General features: G+C 45.8%; 1 protein-coding gene across 1 annotated transcript; it reads right to left on the minus strand.

Annotated features, from left to right (window-relative positions):
- Positions 1–1,700: 1,700 nt before the first annotated feature.
- Positions 1,701–6,740, minus strand: LOC309338452 (interleukin-17F-like). Its single transcript, XM_081855767.1, has 3 exons — positions 6,470–6,740; positions 4,285–4,514; positions 1,701–2,470 (listed from the first exon to the last, which is right to left on the minus strand). The coding sequence occupies exons 1-3, from the start codon at positions 6,494–6,496 to the stop codon at positions 2,221–2,223; spliced, it is 507 nt and encodes a 168-aa protein (XP_081711893.1). The 5' UTR covers positions 6,497–6,740; the 3' UTR covers positions 1,701–2,220.
- Between the last annotated feature and the right edge of the window lie 10,537 nt (positions 6,741–17,277).

The following is a 17,277-nucleotide window of genomic DNA, read 5'->3' on the forward strand; positions in this document are numbered from 1 at the left end:
AGAGAGAGAGAGAGAGAGAGAGAGAGAGACTGATAGGGTTGCCTTTCTTTTCTTTTTCTTCCCTTTCTTTTTTACACCTGGGCAAAGTTGTTGAGCTTTTCGTTGGAGACATCTCCCCCCAAAAACGTAGTCTTTGCGGTGGTTATTGTTGTTTTTGGATTTTCACAACAGTTTTTCTTTTTTAAAAAAAACACCCTAGTTGCCATACATTTGGGTTTCCCCCCGGACATTTGGCTGGTTCATTAAAAATCCATCTGGACACCATTTTGACAGTCCAGACGTGTCCAGGAAAACCTGGACGTATGGCACCCTTAGACACTGAGGCAAATGCAGGCCTGTCAATTGTCGGCTGCTGGTCAATTTCCGGCAAAGTTCCAGAAGCCAAGAAGTGGCCGTCTAGCAGAAGGGGGGGGGTCAGAAATGGTTTCTGAAGGGAGAGAAGGGGGAAGAGGTCTCAGAAAGAAGTTGTGATCTGAACGAAGCTCGAGAGAGTTGGCAGGAATGCTGAGCAAAGTGGAGATCAGAGGAAAGAGAAAGTTTGCTTAATTGTGTCTCTCTCTCCTTTCCATTGGCATGGCAACTGTTCTGTGAAATTGCATGCAGCATTTGAGAAAGAAAGCTGCCATTTGTAGGACTAGCCGCCTGAGAAACAGTTTCTAGCCAAATGTGATTTTGGTTTTAAACGCAGTGTAATAAGTCTCTTGGGACGTGGGTGGCGCTGTGGGTTAAACCAGAGAGCCTAGGGCTTGCCGATCAGAAGGTCGGCGGTTCGAATCCCCGCAATGGGGTGAGCTCCCGTTTTTCGGTCCCTGCTCCTGCCAACCTAGCAGTTCAAAAGCACGTCAAAGTGCAAGTAGATAAATAGGTACCGCTCTGGCGGGAAGGTAAACGGCGTTTCCGTGCGCTGCTCTGGTTTGCCAGAAGCGGCTGAGTCATGCTGGCCACATGACCCGGAAGCTGTATGCCGGCTCCCTTGGCCAATAAAGCAAGATGAGCGCTGCAACCCCAGAGTCGTCCACAACTGGACCTAATGGTCAGGGGCCCCTTTATCTTTTTAAGGCATCTCTATGGGAGTATATTGTATTGTAAAAATGGGGTATCAGATTTTTTAGGGGGCTAACCAGGTTGGGATAGCTGGGATATTAGGCTTGTTGATTTTGAATGTCTTATGTAGTCCCCCCCCCCCAATTTCGTTGTTCTGTATGGGACAATGACAATAAAGATTATCGTATTGTATTGTAGCTGGGTCTTAGAGGTGGAAGAGGCAGCTGGTTGGATTGAAGCACTGAGAAGGGCCGGACTCCCGCTCCTCCCTCAGCCTTTCCCTGGGGAAAAGCAAACAGGTTCATGTTTGTGGTGCATGACAGGTGCATGGCAGCTATTGGAGTCTTCCGCTTGCATTTAAGTCACAAGAGATCTGCACCTGATTGCTCAATGGCCTAGGAAGCTGCCCAAACTGGAGAGTCAGTGATTGTACCGGACACCTTCCGCCTGCAAGCAGATGCTCCAGTCACTGATCTATGGCCTTGAGCTGCCTCCACAATGCATAAAACCAACCCCTGGCCTGGCTCGCTAGTTCTCTTAAATATTTCACCACTAAGAAAGTTTTCAATTCGAAAAATGTGAACAGACAACTCCATATTTCTGTCTTTTTATTCATTGTTTAAGTTACTGAATAAATACAAATAACTCATGTTTTTGAATTATAATTTGCAGGTGCATAAATAAAAGTTATATAAATAGGTCTTATAAATACAGCTGGAAGCAAGTTTCTCTTTGCTTCTCCATGAGTTTCACATTTCATATGCATTTATATCATGACATAGAACATACAATTCAATAAGACTGACCAATAGCATGGGGGTAAAGGATGCAACACTCGTTACAAGGCAGGACTTTTACATTTTTGGCAAGTGAAGAGAAGAGGCCATTTTAGCTAGGAGAGATTATTTTGTCATCGTGGCCTAAGGCCAGGAGGAATATATATTCAACATTTTCAGGGCCTACTTAAATGTTTTGAAACAAATGGCATTTTAAAGTTGTGTCATCTAGTAAGAAAGTTGCACAAAATCTTTCCTAATTCTATGTTGTCTTTATTTCTGCCCATCCCTGAGATAGCAGTTTCTTTCTCTTTTGAGTCATCAAAGAATGTGATTTGGATTCGGAAAGCATCAGCCTGGAGTCGGTCATTTACCTCCGCTGGTCAATTCTATGCTTCTTTCAGGCACTTCGATTAGCATAGGTTCTGGTGCTCGACATGACGCAGGTGCAACCAACATTAATCACTTCTTTCTCCAGCCAAAAGGTCTGCTGGCAACCAACCTGCTTCCGTCGAAGAACCATGATCTCCTGCTGAATAGGAACAGAATTCAGGGCTATGTTTGGTTTGCCTTTCATGTCAAGACAGAAGGCATGGCGGCAGGTCGCTTTCGAAATCACATGGGGAAACCTGTTGGGATCTTCGTGAGTGCTGCAAATAGAGGCAAAAGGAGGGCAAGACTGTTAGTTCTTCAGAACATGTAGAGCCTTGAAACCGGCTGCATACAATGGGAAGCTAAATGTTTGCTTCTCTCTAGACTCTTGGCCAAAGAGAAGCAGGAATGGCTGGCTTGTAGAAAGCTCTGTGAGCGGGGAAGGTAGGGTCTCTTCGCATGGAAAAGACTTCCAGAGGTTCACACATCTCAATCCTTCAAGGAAGAGAGGCTGCAAGTTATCAGAAAGTGAAGGAAATGGCTGCTTATTGACTACTATATCAATAATATATTACCATGATATGCAATATAATCTGTCAGTTTGCCAGTTCCTGCTGCTGTCAGACCTCTTCCGTGACAGGGGTCGAGGAGAGCCTCAGCCACTGCCCTTGGGGGTACAAATGTGGCCCTCTGGTCTCTTAAGACTCTCCAGGCCACCCCACCCCCCTTACTGGTTCTGCTCTTTACTTCCCTCTAGTACTGGAATGTGAGAATGCCTCTTGCTTGCCTGAATTGTGGATGGAGAGGTGAGTGGGTTTAGAAACCTGTGGCTTTTGCATGGTGGGAACACTGCTGACTGTGTGGAGGCAGGAGGCTCTTGCACCTGGCATATATCCCTGGAAGGCTGACTTAAGGGAAATGGGGTCCTTGGGCTGCAAAGGGTTCTCTACTCCTGCCCTGTGACGCAAGGGAAGGTGAGAGAGACCCATTCCTGGTTTCAAGCAGGAAGAGGAGGGTGATCCAACAGGAGGTTCTCAAAGCAAGTGCTGCCGAGAAGAATGTGAGATCGGAAACATGCACGGACTGTGTTGATCAAGAGTCTCTTACTTGGGACTGCTACCATGATTACCTGGGAATGGGCACCTCAAACTGAGTGCCCTCAAACTGAGCAGCAGATATACTCCAAGGGGAAGGCAAGGCAACTGTGCATAGACCAAGCAGCCAATTACTACCAGTAGACATAGGGAGTAAAAGGAGCAGCCATAGGGGAAAGATGTTCTCAGAAACATTCTGCCATCAGAGAAACACTCCGTGTTCCACACTATAGAGCAGGCTTCCTCTATGGTTTTGAGACTACAATTCCCATCATCCCTGACCACTGGTCCTGCTAGCTAGGGATCATGGGAGTTGTAGGCTAAAAACATCTGGAGGGCCAAGGTTGAGGAAGCCTGCTATAGAGTCAAATAACTTCCATTTCAAAGGCAGTTGTCTGTCACTACCGTGGTGCAGACTATAGAGTTGTGGCTCTGAAAGCTTTGAGGGCAAGGGCACAAAATCCAAGCACCCATGCACCTCTGGTGATTTAAGCTTTAGGACCCTCGCAACAGGCACCCAGGTTGCCGAAGAGTTCCTCTGTGCCGGTTGGTCGGCACAAATTAGTAGCAATGTGAAGCATGGCTGTTATCATGTGCAGAGTGACTTTCCCCCATTGCAGGGCAAATTGAACCAGCAGCCCCTCATTGGATGAGGAGCCCCTGTCCGAGGCTACAATTCCAGATAGGGGTGAGCCCTGGCATTTATCAATGAAGCACAACCTGGGAGTGGCAGAAGCAGGATCAGGGGAAGGTCCAAACACCTCAGCAAGAAAAAAAACTGCTCCCTTCATGGAGACAATTCAGCTCTCCCTCTCTCTCCAGTCTGTTTCCCAGAAAACCCAGCTGGCTCCTGGGTTTGACAATAGCTACAAAATTGTGTCCTTTCTTGCGGCAGCCCTAGACATTTTAAAGTATTGAAGAACCACGGTGGGTTTGCTATACATGCTCTGCTTCGTAGCCGACACATTTGATTCAGTCATTGAGAATAAGGACAATACCTGTAATCCCATGGAGATACAGATCTGTTCCTGATGTCCTGGGGCACCTCACTGGCTGGTCGTGGGCGGCCAATGTGGACTTGGAATGTCAGGGACTTTGGGGGAAAATCCTCTTGGGTTCCAGACTGGGGTGGACAGTTCTCGCTGGGTTCCTCGTTGTTTTTCCCAGGCTTAACTGCTTTTCCAGAAGCTAAATTTATAGCTGAAAGCAGTAGCAACAACAACCCAACCTGAAAGGGAGAACAGATACAAAATGAGTTGTTTTATCATGTGCAGGTTAGCCAGAGGTATAATCTGAAACTGACATAAAATAGGTTTTTGCATAAAACAGTTTATACTAGGCACTCTGCTAATATTGAAGTACTTAAAGGGTGCCAGGTTTTACTGAAAGCCAGAGTTGTGACCCTGAAGCCCTTCCTCTGAAGCCTAAAACATCAAGCAGTGGGGGCTCACTGGTGAAGTGGCAATACACTAAACCTGTCTTTTTAAAGAAATAAATCACATATATCAAGCCTAATCCATAGCTGTCAAGTGTCCCTTATTTGGCGGGACAGTCCCTTATCCCAGCGCCATGTCCCGCTGCTGTCCCTTATTGATGAGGCTTCATTTGGCTGCTGGCTGGGCTTTCTGCCTTTGGCTCAGAGGGGCTCAGAAGTTGAACATACCTATGCCTGGAAAATCCCTTATTTTGGCTGCTGATCCCTTATTTCCGAGGCTGCTGGTCCCTTATTTTCAAATCTGTAAGTTGACAGCTATGGCCTAATCCCTTTCACCAAAAGCAACTTTCCTGACTACTCTCTGTTTGGGAGTTTTGCAGCTGGGCTGAACCGCTGCCAGTTTGTGATAGAGGCCAGAACTGATAGACAGATTTCAAATGAAGACAAAATCTCATTGGCAAAAGTTTGAGGAAAAGCTGTGCCATCACACACTTGTCACAAGTTATTTGGGATGTTAATATTATATATATATATATTACAAAATTATTAATAATACGGCATGACACGTCCCCAAAATGGGTCACTAGGGGTATAACATACCAAACATATTATTTTACAGTGATTACAGTAAACCAATTCAGTGGCTTCTTCAATAAACTCACTTGGAAAACTCAGAATAACAGGAATGAGCTAAAGAGCATTTCCTGCTTATCCACACTTTATGGCAATATATGTTGTAGGTATTTCTCGTCCGTGTGTTGCTTCATTTGTATATTTAATAATACTGTGCCAAACAAATTATCTTCTTTTTCTCTCTCCTTGCCACCTTCAATTTTTACAACAGTTTTTCCATTGTGGCTATTTGCCAGACTATATTATACCCAGTGGTCAATATTCATTAATTGCAAAGTTTTCCAGGTTCTATTACCATTCTAGCTGCTATTAGTAAATGCGTTATTAATTCCTAACTTCTTAATTCGTCTATATTTGAAGTATATAAATTAAGTAAGGCAAAAGCTGAGGTTGTTGGGGTTGTCTGAACTGTAATCTGAGATATCGCTTTCAAAACTTGCTCCCAAAATTGTTCTATTTGTTGTTCTATTTGTTAATATTTATTTGTGTGCCAATCAAGCAAATAAATTCACAAGGAAAGCAGATGGGACCCTGGGGGAAGTGGTACTTGGGGAAAAACAATGAAATCCTACTGAGAATGAATTGATTACATATCAGTCCTCTTTCAAATCTAAAAGTAGCTTTAGAACTATGAGGTTACGAAAAGCATTCAATTATGTGAAACATTAACTCAGAGCAGGTGGGATCACAGTCATAGCTCTTCAGCATTCTTGGTAGCTTATCTACAGGATGAAAATCCCTCCAGAAAAAGAAGTTCATGAATTCAAGGAAAATAGTTGTTATCCAAATGCTTTAAACTGTACTGTCCAAGTCTATTACATTAATTACACATATTACGCTAATTAAATATAGCTTATTGTTGCAGCTATAATGAGGGATGGATAGACAAACAAACAGAAGACTTAGATAACCATTGGCTTCAATTTTTGATAGCAAGTGGATTGGGAGATTGAAGCTTCACTAACAAAATTCTGCATGTGGAAGGAAGACTGATAACAGGATGAAGTAAGAACTCAAATGCAATATCACACGCCTCTACATTTTAAGTTGGACACAAATGGGTACTAAGAGTTCTATACACCATAAATGACAATCTGTATTATCAGCGTACTCACCAGTGAGGGAAATCTTGTAGAAGCCATAGTAGCTTTTCTTTTCTGCTGCAAGGAGCCTATTGCTGGAGGTTCTGCACCTGAGTATCAGTGTCCATATGTGCAATCCTGGTCTCCTTTTATACTGTCTTCAGAATCAAAGCCAGTTTTTTTCCATTCGCTAGTCTTCCCGCCCTCGGTTGTGGTTCAGGGGCAGCTGTGGCTGACATTTACCCTTTTTTCCCCTCGACCACTTCCTCGAAAGTGTCACATGTCCCATACGTACACCAGGGGACAGCAAGGGAAATGCATTTAATATACCACCTACCTAGTTATGGGGAATCTAGACCAATAGATTTGTTTGAATGAAAAACAGATGGCCTACAAGATAACGGCAAGCTTGCCTGAGAAGCATTTTTTCCCCTTTCCGCTTTTTAGTGTATTGCATCATTACAACTTACCTATTGTGAAATAGAGCAATCTAGATCTATGTCATACCTTCATAATCTGTGTATGAAAGCACGTAGACAAGCATCCATCATATGGATATAAACTAGACAGTTGCCCCGTCAACCCTGCAAAAATAAATTCTGCCACTTTCAACATCCATTGTACATCATAGGTCTTTTATTTCTTCCACTTCTTCCAGTGATTTCAGGGCAGCATCCTAGTCCCACAACAATTATGTTGGCTATAATCCTGGGTTGTGAGGCAATAAATAGGCCCAGGGGACCACCAGCTTTATCGTTTTGAACCCCAGGATTATAGCAACTTACGGCTCCCTTTCAAGCAAATGATATTGCTGCTTTGGGAGTGCAGCTAAAGGGAGCCAGGCTCCCTTTCACAGATCTTTTCCTTGGAAAACGCATTTTCCCTGCACTCGCGGTGCAATTCTGCAGGGCTCCAACTACAACTTTAGTAGTAATGAATACTGCACAATTGTGGAGCCGTATGTGATGAAGGGGTCTTGGCTGGGCAGTCCAGGACTTCCATATACACTATCCAGATAGGTCACTTCAGTGCTGCTAATGCAGCCAAAACAACACAGGAGGCCGCAGTTATAAGTTATAAGCTCCACCTGATTGGAGTTATAAGCTCCACCTGATTGGCAAAAAGTACAAGCGCTACAGCTTGCCTTTGATTGTGCCCTTCCACAAGAACATGCATTGCACTGTCCAAAATGATGGCTTTTCTGCAGACGCCTTCCCTATAAAGAGTGGTGTGAAACAGGGCTGTGTTCTCGCACCAGCTCTCTTTGGCACATTCTTCTCCCTGTTGCTCTCATATGCCTTCAGCTTGACAGTGTGTTCTTCCATTCAAAGAGCAAAGGGGGTCTGTTCATCCTAGGTGGTGGGTTCTTATGCCTTGACAGCGCCCTCCAAGAAAGCTCTACAGAGTCTCATCAACCATTTTGCCAAGCCTTCATGGGGTTCAGCCTCAGCCCAACGAAGACCAACATCTTGGGTCAGGATATTGCCAACACTCCACACATCAGCATTGATGACCATATGCTTGGGGTGGTAGACCATTTTATCTGCCTGGGGTCCACCATAACCAGCAACCTCTCCATCGATGCCGAGCTGGGCAAACGTATTGGCAAGGCAGCTATGGCAGTGGCTCACCTCTCCCAAAGGGTATGGGAGAACGCAATGCTAATGTCCAATACCATGATGATGGTCTACTAGGCTTGCGTGCTGAGCATGCTGCTTTATGGTTGTGAGCCAAGGGCAACTTATGCCTACCAGGAGCAATGCCTCAATGCCTTCCACATGTGCTGAGTCAGGTAGATTTTGGGCACCACTTCACAGGGCAGGGCAGAGTCTCAAACAAAGATGTGTTCTCCCAAGCCCAAATTCCCAGCATGTTCACACTCCTGTCTTAGCAACATGTGTGCTGGATCATGTCCACAGAATGGAAAATGGCAGGATACCAAGGACGTGCTCTATAGGGAGCTGGCTTCTGGCACCAGGCCCATTGGCAGACCAAGACTGTGTTATAAAGATGTCTGCAAACATGACATGAAGGCTGGCAACATCAGTTGCCTGTGGGAATCCCTTGCCTGGAGACAGACAGTCAAGTTGTATATCCATAGCAGCGCCAAGAGGAGGAATGAGCGCTGGGAGGAACCCAGAGAGAAGAAAGTGGATGCCTTCATCTGCCCCAGCTGCAATAAAACATGTCTCTCCCATTTTGGTCTCTACAGCCACAGCAGGTGCCATAATTCTCCAACAGATGGAGGGCCCACTCCTCCATTGTCTCCTGAGACAAATGGATGTCGACATGAAGATGTGCCATAAGTGCCTATTAATGGATAGTTTCTGTGACATCAGTTCAATGAGCACCCCCGTACCCAGGCCTATGCAATGTTATAGGATCATCTATTTCCATGAGTCCCAGTCCCCACTCCATGACTGCTGTGGTGGACATAGCCAGTGCACATTCACAGGGGAAATGAGGGTTCACCTTTTCTTTTCAAACACATCCCCTAGCTATTCCTCTACAGAAAATTTCCACCTGCCTTCATTCACTTGGCAATAGAAGGTTTCTGGTTCTGGGGAAAGGCTCAGAGGAAGAGCACCTGCCTTGCCCACAGAATGTCTCAAGTTCCATCCCTCCAGGTAACCATGGGAGAAACCCCTTGTCTGAAACCTTGGAGGGCCACTGCCTATCCGTGTAGACAATACTGCGCAGGATGGTGCAACTCGGTATAAGGCAACTTCCTGTTGAGTATACTTTTTGCACTGACAATAAACGAGCACTTTTCTTGTTTCTGGAAAACTCATGATATTGACCCCTTTCCTTTTCCTTAAAGTGACAACCTTGCATCAAAACTGACATTACAGTTTAAAGGAAAGCCTTTTCGGAGAACTCTGCATTCCTGATCGCCATAGTGCATCATAGAATTATGTCCTTTCCAGTGGCGTAGCGTGGGTTGTCAGCACCCGGGGCAAGGCAAGTAATTTGCGCCCCCTAACCTGTGGATTTGCGCCCCCTAACCCGTGGATTTGCGCCCCCTAACCTGTGGATTTGCCCTAACCCCAGATGTTGCGCCCGGTGCGGCCGGCCCCCCCTGCACCCCCCACGCTACGCCACTGGTCCTTTCTACTCCCATATTGTTGGAGGAATACAGAAGAAACTGAATTATGTGCTAGATGGAACCATTTTCTCAAGAGCAGGCGGGAATCCTGCATTTGGCTCTTCTAGCTGGGCTGCAAGCTGTAGAACCCTACTGCAAGAAATCCACTTTTTAAAAATGGGTTTTTTAATTTTAGGGAAATGGCAGAGAAGTGCACTGAAAATTAAAAGTCAATAAAAATAAAGCTGGTCCTAATTCTATTTCTTAATTGGATTATTCTTTCCACAGCATATTTTATTTGTGTCCAAAATTTATTTGCATTCTTGCAAATCCACCATAAATTACGGTGTGTGTGTTGAATTTCAATATTTGATTCACATTTCAACCATCTATTGTCCATACTTGTGCTAATCTTGTGAAGCATGTTCCATCAAGTTACTACTATAAAACAGATTTGTTTTGTACAAGTAGAAATGAAAAGTTTTGCCTAAATTTTCATATACCTGAAGGAGCATCCCCATCATTCAGCCTGAGATCCAGCGCCGAGGGCCTTCTGGCGGTTCCCTCATTGCGAGGTTACAGGGAACCAGACAGAGGGCCTTCTCGGTAGTGGTGCCCACCCTGTGGAACACCCTCCCTTCAGATGTGAAGGAAATAAGCAGCTATCCTATCTTTAAAAGACATCTGAAGGCAGCCTTGTTCAGGGAAGTTTTTAATATTTAATGCTGTACTGTTTTTAACATTTGATTGGGAGCCGCCCAGAGTGGCTGGGGAAACTCAATCAGATGGGTGGGGTATTAATAATAATAATAATAATAATAATAATAATAATAATAATAATATACCGTACTTCCAGATTTCAAACGTTGTTGATATCCCTGGATCTTGTTCCCAACTTACTTATCAGCAGACTAAGTGACCACTAGTGACCCTTCCAACTCCCAGAATCCCATTACTCTACGCTGCCTGCAAGCCAGGCCAGTGAATTTCACCACCCCGGTCTTTTCTGTGGAATGTAATAGTGTCTGCAGTGAGGAAAGGGATTAGCAAAGCTGAACTCTTCCCCATTGTGTTTGTACTGTTGATGAATGGGGAGTAGAATTAAGTGGTAGGAGTGGGTAGGAAGGGGGGGAATTGATTGAATTTGCAGTTAAAAGTCAATGTATCAAATTTGTAGTTTCCAAAACAATATGAAAAGTGAAACACGGACATCCTTTGGAAACGTGGACTTCTCTGAATTTTGCAGTGGAATTTTGCAGCCACATAATGTGTACCTCCCCAAAGTTCATACACTCGTGTACGTAAAAAATGCATACAAAGATGCATTTTTAGGGAGAACTACTTTGCAAACCACAAGGAGAAGGGGACGACAGAGGACGAGATGGTTGGACAGTGTTCTCGAAGCTACTAACATGAGTTTGACCAAACTGCGGGAGGCAGTGGAAGACAGGAGTGCCTGGCGTGCTCTGGTCCAGGGGGTCACGAAGAGTCGGACACAACTAAACAACAACACCTTTGCAAACATGTGTTGCATTGGGCAAAACTGCCTTTAAAAAATTCACTAAAATGTGGGAGGATTTTCATGAGGACTTTTAAACACACAGAGAGAGAACTGAACTTACAATTGGAAAGATGAGAAATGGAGAGAAACCAAAACGGACGTATTTCCCCATTGTTAATTCTGAGTGGGGCTACTCACCTACCTCTTCAGGAGTGGGAGCCTGTATACTGCGCAAATCTCACAACATATTTTTTTCCAATTTTTAAAATTGATTTTCCAAAATATTTTTTTTAACAAACAAACAGACAGACAGACAGACAGACAGACAGACAAACATAAATCTCAACCATATTAAGCCAATCTTAGTGACATTGTTAAGTGACTTCCTCGTATCCCCCTAGTTGAATTTCAGTGTATATCATTTTAACAGTTTTCCAAAACCAATTTTCTCATAAAATTAACTTAATCACTTAACATCTTTCTATCTTTCTATTTTGGCATTAAACATATTAATTTCTAACATGACATATTTAAATCCTAAGCCTATCTAATATTTGCAAGCTTTTCCAATTAAGTTCCCACAACACTTTTTTTCATACTACGGATCGCTTATGACGGTAACCTTTCCCTGCAGGAGTATAACTTTCCGGGGATGCCTGCTGCTGGTAAAAGTTCTTCCTCTGCCCATAAAAGACCCTGCTGACTAACCGTTATGACAGGAAGGGAGCTGAATGGCAGAGTGACCTATTTTATTTCCCCCCACCGTCTGTCTGAGGTAAAGAAATGCGTATCACAGATTTGACACGGCGTTCTATTTTTCTTTGTCAGGTAATACATCAAATGGAAATTATTATTACTACAAGCAGCACCGGGGTCACAAGGAGTGTCTAAACGGATTCCCCACCTCTGCCTTTCCTTTTTGCTATCGAGGGCAGTTCCGGCACACATTGGCTGCCCTTTAAACCTAAAGAAATAGCATTATTTGTGCTTGCGTCAATTAGATTCCCCCCGCCAAGTCATTGAGGGGGCATGGCGGGGAGGTCAAAGCTGATGTTGCTATCATATGGGGTAGGTCAAGGAAAATCAAAAGGAACTCAGCTTGGACAACACTAATTAAATTATAAATCAGGCTTTCAGAATCCTCCCAGGCACAAGGAACAGTTAACCAGGGTGGACAGAGATGAGTACTCATGGCAATTTCTAAAAGCAATCTTCCCTTCATTGTTGCGCAAACACACACAGCCTGGATAGCTCAGCTGGTTAGAGTGTGGAGCTGCTAACACCAAGGTTGCAGGTTCAATCCCCGTGTGGGACAGTGGCAGGTTCCTGCATTGCAGCCAGTGGATCACTTCCCTTTTGTTTAGCCTTTGCTAGTTGCAACAGTTTTAGGCAGAAAGTATGGTGGGAGAGAGGGAGAAGAGACAAATCATGGATTAGGAATGTTCCCATAGGAAATAATGGAAATGTTCAGCTGCTTATGCAAACGCTCACCTACTGAACCATTTCGTGGGAACACATTGTGGGACCTGAATGTATGTGTAAGTAAACAGGCATAGGCAACCGAGGCCTCCGGATTTGGGACTACAACTCCCATCATCCCTAGCTAACAGGACCAGTGGCCAGGGATGATGGGAATTGTAGTCCCAAAACATCTGGAGGGCCATGGTTGCCTATGCCTGAAGTAAACCTTATATCACAAAGACACCACAGTCCCTGCTGTCCCTCATTCCAAGGAAACTGAACCCTGGGAAAGCGCCGGGAACCCCTGGAATCTCCCACTGCTGGGAGGTGGTCGCGTAGCGACTGGTCATGTTGTTCAGATGCCTGATGATCGTCTTCCAAAGCAACTACTCCATTCCAAACTTTAAAATGGGAAGTGTAATGCTGGTGGTCAACAAAAGAGGTTTAAAGACTGTCTCAAGGCAAATCTTTAAAAATGTAGTATAAAGGTAAAGGTACCCCTGCCCGTACGAGCCAGTCTTGACAGACTTTTGGGTTGTGCGCTCATCTCACTCTAGAGGCCGGGAGCCAGCGCTGTCCGCAGACACTTCCGGGTCACGTGGCCAGCGTGACGAAGCTGCTCCGGCGAACCAGCATCAGAGCAGTACACGGAACGCCATTTACCTTCCCGCTAGAAAGCGGTACCTATTTATCTACTTGCACTTAATTGTGCTTTCGAACTGCTAGGTGGGCAGGAGCTGGGACCGAACGACGGGAGCTCACCCCGCTGCGGGGATTCAAACCACCGACCATGCGATCGGCAAGTCCTAGGCGCTGAGGTTTTACCTACAGCGCCACCCGCTGTAGTATAAACACCAGCAATTAGGAAACACTTGCCTGCAAGCGCTCCAGTTGGAGAACAGCCTTTACCAAAGATGTCATGGGCTTTGAAGGCATTCGAACTCAAGATGAAAGGGAGAAACATGCTAAGAGGAAGGCACGCTTGGCAAATGCACACCGTGATCAACTCCCGCCCGGAAACCAATGTCCCCATTGTGGAAGGATGTGTGGATCCAGAATTGGCCTCCACGGGCACTTACGGATTCAACTGCAGTGTGTGGGTTGTTGGTTAAAATTGGAACTACATTGTAGCTTAATCTTCTTCTTTGGTGATCACTTGTAGCTGAGTAAGATTGTCTTCCATAAACACAGTTTTGTTTATGGAAGACAATCTTACTCGGCTATGAGTGATTGCTATAGAAGAAGATCAAGCTACAATGTAGTTCCAATTCTAACCAACAACCCACACACCACAGTTGACTTAGCAAACTGTACGTGATAGGAATCAGAAGTTTAGTCAGCCTAATCAGGTTAGTTCATTTTCATATCTTCCATATTTGCATATTACAAAGCTGCATTGGTTCAAATTTGTTATCTGCAAGGCTGATCAGTTTCCGTCTGGAAGCTCTGAAACTAAAAGTGGGGAAAACTGCCTGTAGGCAGGGGGAAAAGGAGGGAGATGTGCCCATTGTATGTGATAGACATAGTTTTAGCAAGTCAAGAGTCTCTCATTCTTTTGCTAGACACTCTAAGTTTTATCTCTTCCATTTTATTTGCTATGTACATAATACTCTATAAGGAAAAACCACTCAAGACAGCTCTTGTGGGGCCAGAGAACAGTCAAGTGGAGGCTAGTCCTAAAGTCATGGTAAACCAACTACAATGAAGAATCATTAGGGTTTTACAGGTGAGAACCAGCAATTTGAATTGAGGTTAGAAACAGAACAGCAGCCAGTGAAGTTGTTCTAGCAAGGGAGTCATCAGTAGAGCATCAGACTCTTAATCTCAGGGTTGTGCGTTTGAGCCCCATGTTGGGCCAAAGATTTATGCATTGCAGGGAGTTGAACGAGATGATCCTTGTGGTCCCTTCCAACTCTACAATTCCATGATTCCAAGCCCTCCGGATGCTACTAGACGTACATGATGATTCTAATGTTTCATCTGCTCCCGATAGAAGATGCTAACTCTGATGGTGTTGTTCCCAATCAGGCTTAAATCTCACAGCCTAACAGTAAGCAGATATTTGCCAGGAAATAAGTCCTAATTTTGAAGGTCATGCTTAAACTGAACCACTTACAACTCTCCTCCTGCTTAGGACGTGCATTCAGCGGAGCATTTTTTAAATTCCTCTTCAGGCCTTCTTGATCAACTAGTGCAGGTTATGGGTGGAGAAGGCTTGGCCAGTTCACATGGTCCCACGCCCACCCACACACCCATGGGTACAAATTTATACAGCTGTCTGAAGTAGGTCTTCCAGGGCCATCTGTTTGGATTCTTGTCCTTTCTGCTTTTCCTCTTTTGTCACTGCCATGATTGTTGCCATCCTGGCATGCTTGTGTGCAATGTGTGAAGAGGGCAAATGTGGTGAAAGGGATGAGGGGTCATGTTGCCTCCCACTGTCTTTGGGACAATGTCTGCAGCCAAGATCTTGTTCCTTATGCCATAAAGGTAAAGGTAATGGGACCCCTGACCATTAGGTCCAGTTGTGACCGACTCTGGGGTTGCGGCACTCTTCTCGCTTTATTGGCCGAGGGAGCCGGCGTACAGCTTCCGGGTCGTGGCCAGCATGACTAAGCCGCTTCTGGCGAACCAGAGCAGCACACGGAAACGCCATTTACCTTCCTGCCGGAGCGGTACCTATTTATCTACTTGACTTTGACGTGCTTTCGAACTGCTAGGTTGGCAGGAGTCCTCATGCCATACGGGGCTGTAAATCAGAGGGGGAGCAGCCATGCACAGAGGAGGCCCCCACAGCAGAAGTTGTGGCAAGTGCAACCAGGGCAGAAGAAGCTGCATGACTCTGGGGTTGAACATGTTACCTGCAGCCCCTGCCATTATGCTTGCCCCCTCCTCATGAGTAACAAATGAAAAGGGCTCTTACTCCATGGGGAGGTTCAAGTTAGGTTCAGGTGTTTCCTTTCCCCACTTACTACATCTGGGTGGCTTCTGTAAGAATGCAGATGTTCCTTCTCTCGCTGCTTGCCCCCAGAAAAGGATCCTTTCCCTCTGATAGGTTATTGCTCTGGGGAAGCTTCTGTGTTTGTTATATAGGTGCCCGCCTCCGCCGATCTATTGGCTTTTCCTTTGCATAGGACACTCAGAAAGTGGTCACTGGAATAACTTCCTCTGTGCTTTTATGCCAGGAGAGGAACGTTCTCCCCATTGCTGTAACTGGTTTGACTTTGCCTATGGCTGTCACATAGCTGTCAACTTACAGATTTGAAAATAAGGGACCAGCAGCCTTGAAAATAAGGGATTTTAGTCAATCAGCTGAAATACGAAGTTAAAAGGGACCAGATAATTTTGGAGATCAGCGCCGGTTTTTAGACCTTCGTTTCCAGAGGTTGCTGCTCAAGGCAGCCGCCGATGAAACACTGCAATTAAATAACTAAAAGCAGCAACCACTCTTCGCGCAAAACAAAGTCCAAGCTACGAAGATGCTGCTGCAGTTCTGTATCTTTTCTCTCATGCTCCATCTGCAGCTCTCAGTTCCATCAGGTGGGGCAGGAGAAAGGGGGGAAAAACAGCGCCCGAAGTAAACCTGCAGATCAGACCATCTATGCTAGTCTACCACTACAAATCTATGGGAGAAGCGCTTGCGGTTCTTCCCTTGTAGCCCTTAGAACACCTGCCCGCGCCTCCGCCTCTGCCTCCGCCTCCTCTCTCCGAACTGCTTTCTCTATGGTTGCCCTCACTCTCCTCTCAAGGCTCCTCAGCAATTCATAGGCCATGCCAGGCTGCCCATCTCATCCGGGTCCTTCGGTGGCACAGCCGCAGTACGGCCTAACGGGAGCGGAAGCGGCGGCGATGGGCAGAGGGGAGGCCCCAGGCAGAAACGCTCAGTTCGGCAGCCACGAGGAGGATGGTGGCGGAAGGGCCCGAGGCTCCTGCTAGCCCTGGCGGGGAGGGTCTCCCAGGGGCCAGGCTAGTGAGAGGAGGCTGGAGGGGGGCAGGCTGGACAGCCAAGCAACACAGTTACAAGTCTCCCTCCTCTCTGACCGGCAGGGAGGGAGGGAGAGGAGCTGCTTCCTTTGAAACCCAGGAAATTTAAGGGACATCCATCAATAAGGCACAGCAGCGGGACATGGACATGGGATAAGGGACTGTCCCTTCAAATAAGGGACGCTTGAAAGCTATGGGCTGTCATGGATCACTGCCTTGCTATGGCGAAGGGGCCTGAATAACTCAGAGAAGCTATGAGCTATGCCGTGCAGGGCCACCCAAGACGAACATGTGGAGAATTTTGACCAAACGTGATCCACCTGGAATGATGCTTTTGAATTATGGTGCTGGAGGAGACTCTTGCAGTCCCATGGACTGCAAGAAGATCAAACCTATCCATTCTTAGGGAAATCAGCCCTGAGTGCTCACTGGAAGGACAGATCCTGAAGATGAGGCCCCAATACTTTGGCCACCTCATGAGAAGACTCCCTGGAAAAGACCCTGGTGTTGGGAAACATGGAGGGCACAAGGAGAAGGGGACGACAGAGGACGAGATGGTTGGACAGTGTTCTCGAAGCTACAAACATGAGTTTGACCAAGCTGCGGGAGGCAGTGGATGACAGGAGTGCCTGGTGTGCTCTGGTCCACGGGATCATGAAGAGATCACGACTAAATCACAGGATCACGACTAAATGACTGAACAATGGCTGTCATGAGATTACTGCAACACGTTATACATGGCACTGCCTCTGAAGATGGTTCGAAAGCTTCAGCTGCTGCAGAATTCGGCAGCCAGATTGCTCACTGGGACAA

This window comes from Podarcis erhardii (assembly GCF_964252035.2).
Source record: "Podarcis erhardii genome assembly, chromosome: 3".
NCBI classification, from domain to species: domain Eukaryota; kingdom Metazoa; phylum Chordata; class Lepidosauria; order Squamata; family Lacertidae; genus Podarcis; species Podarcis erhardii.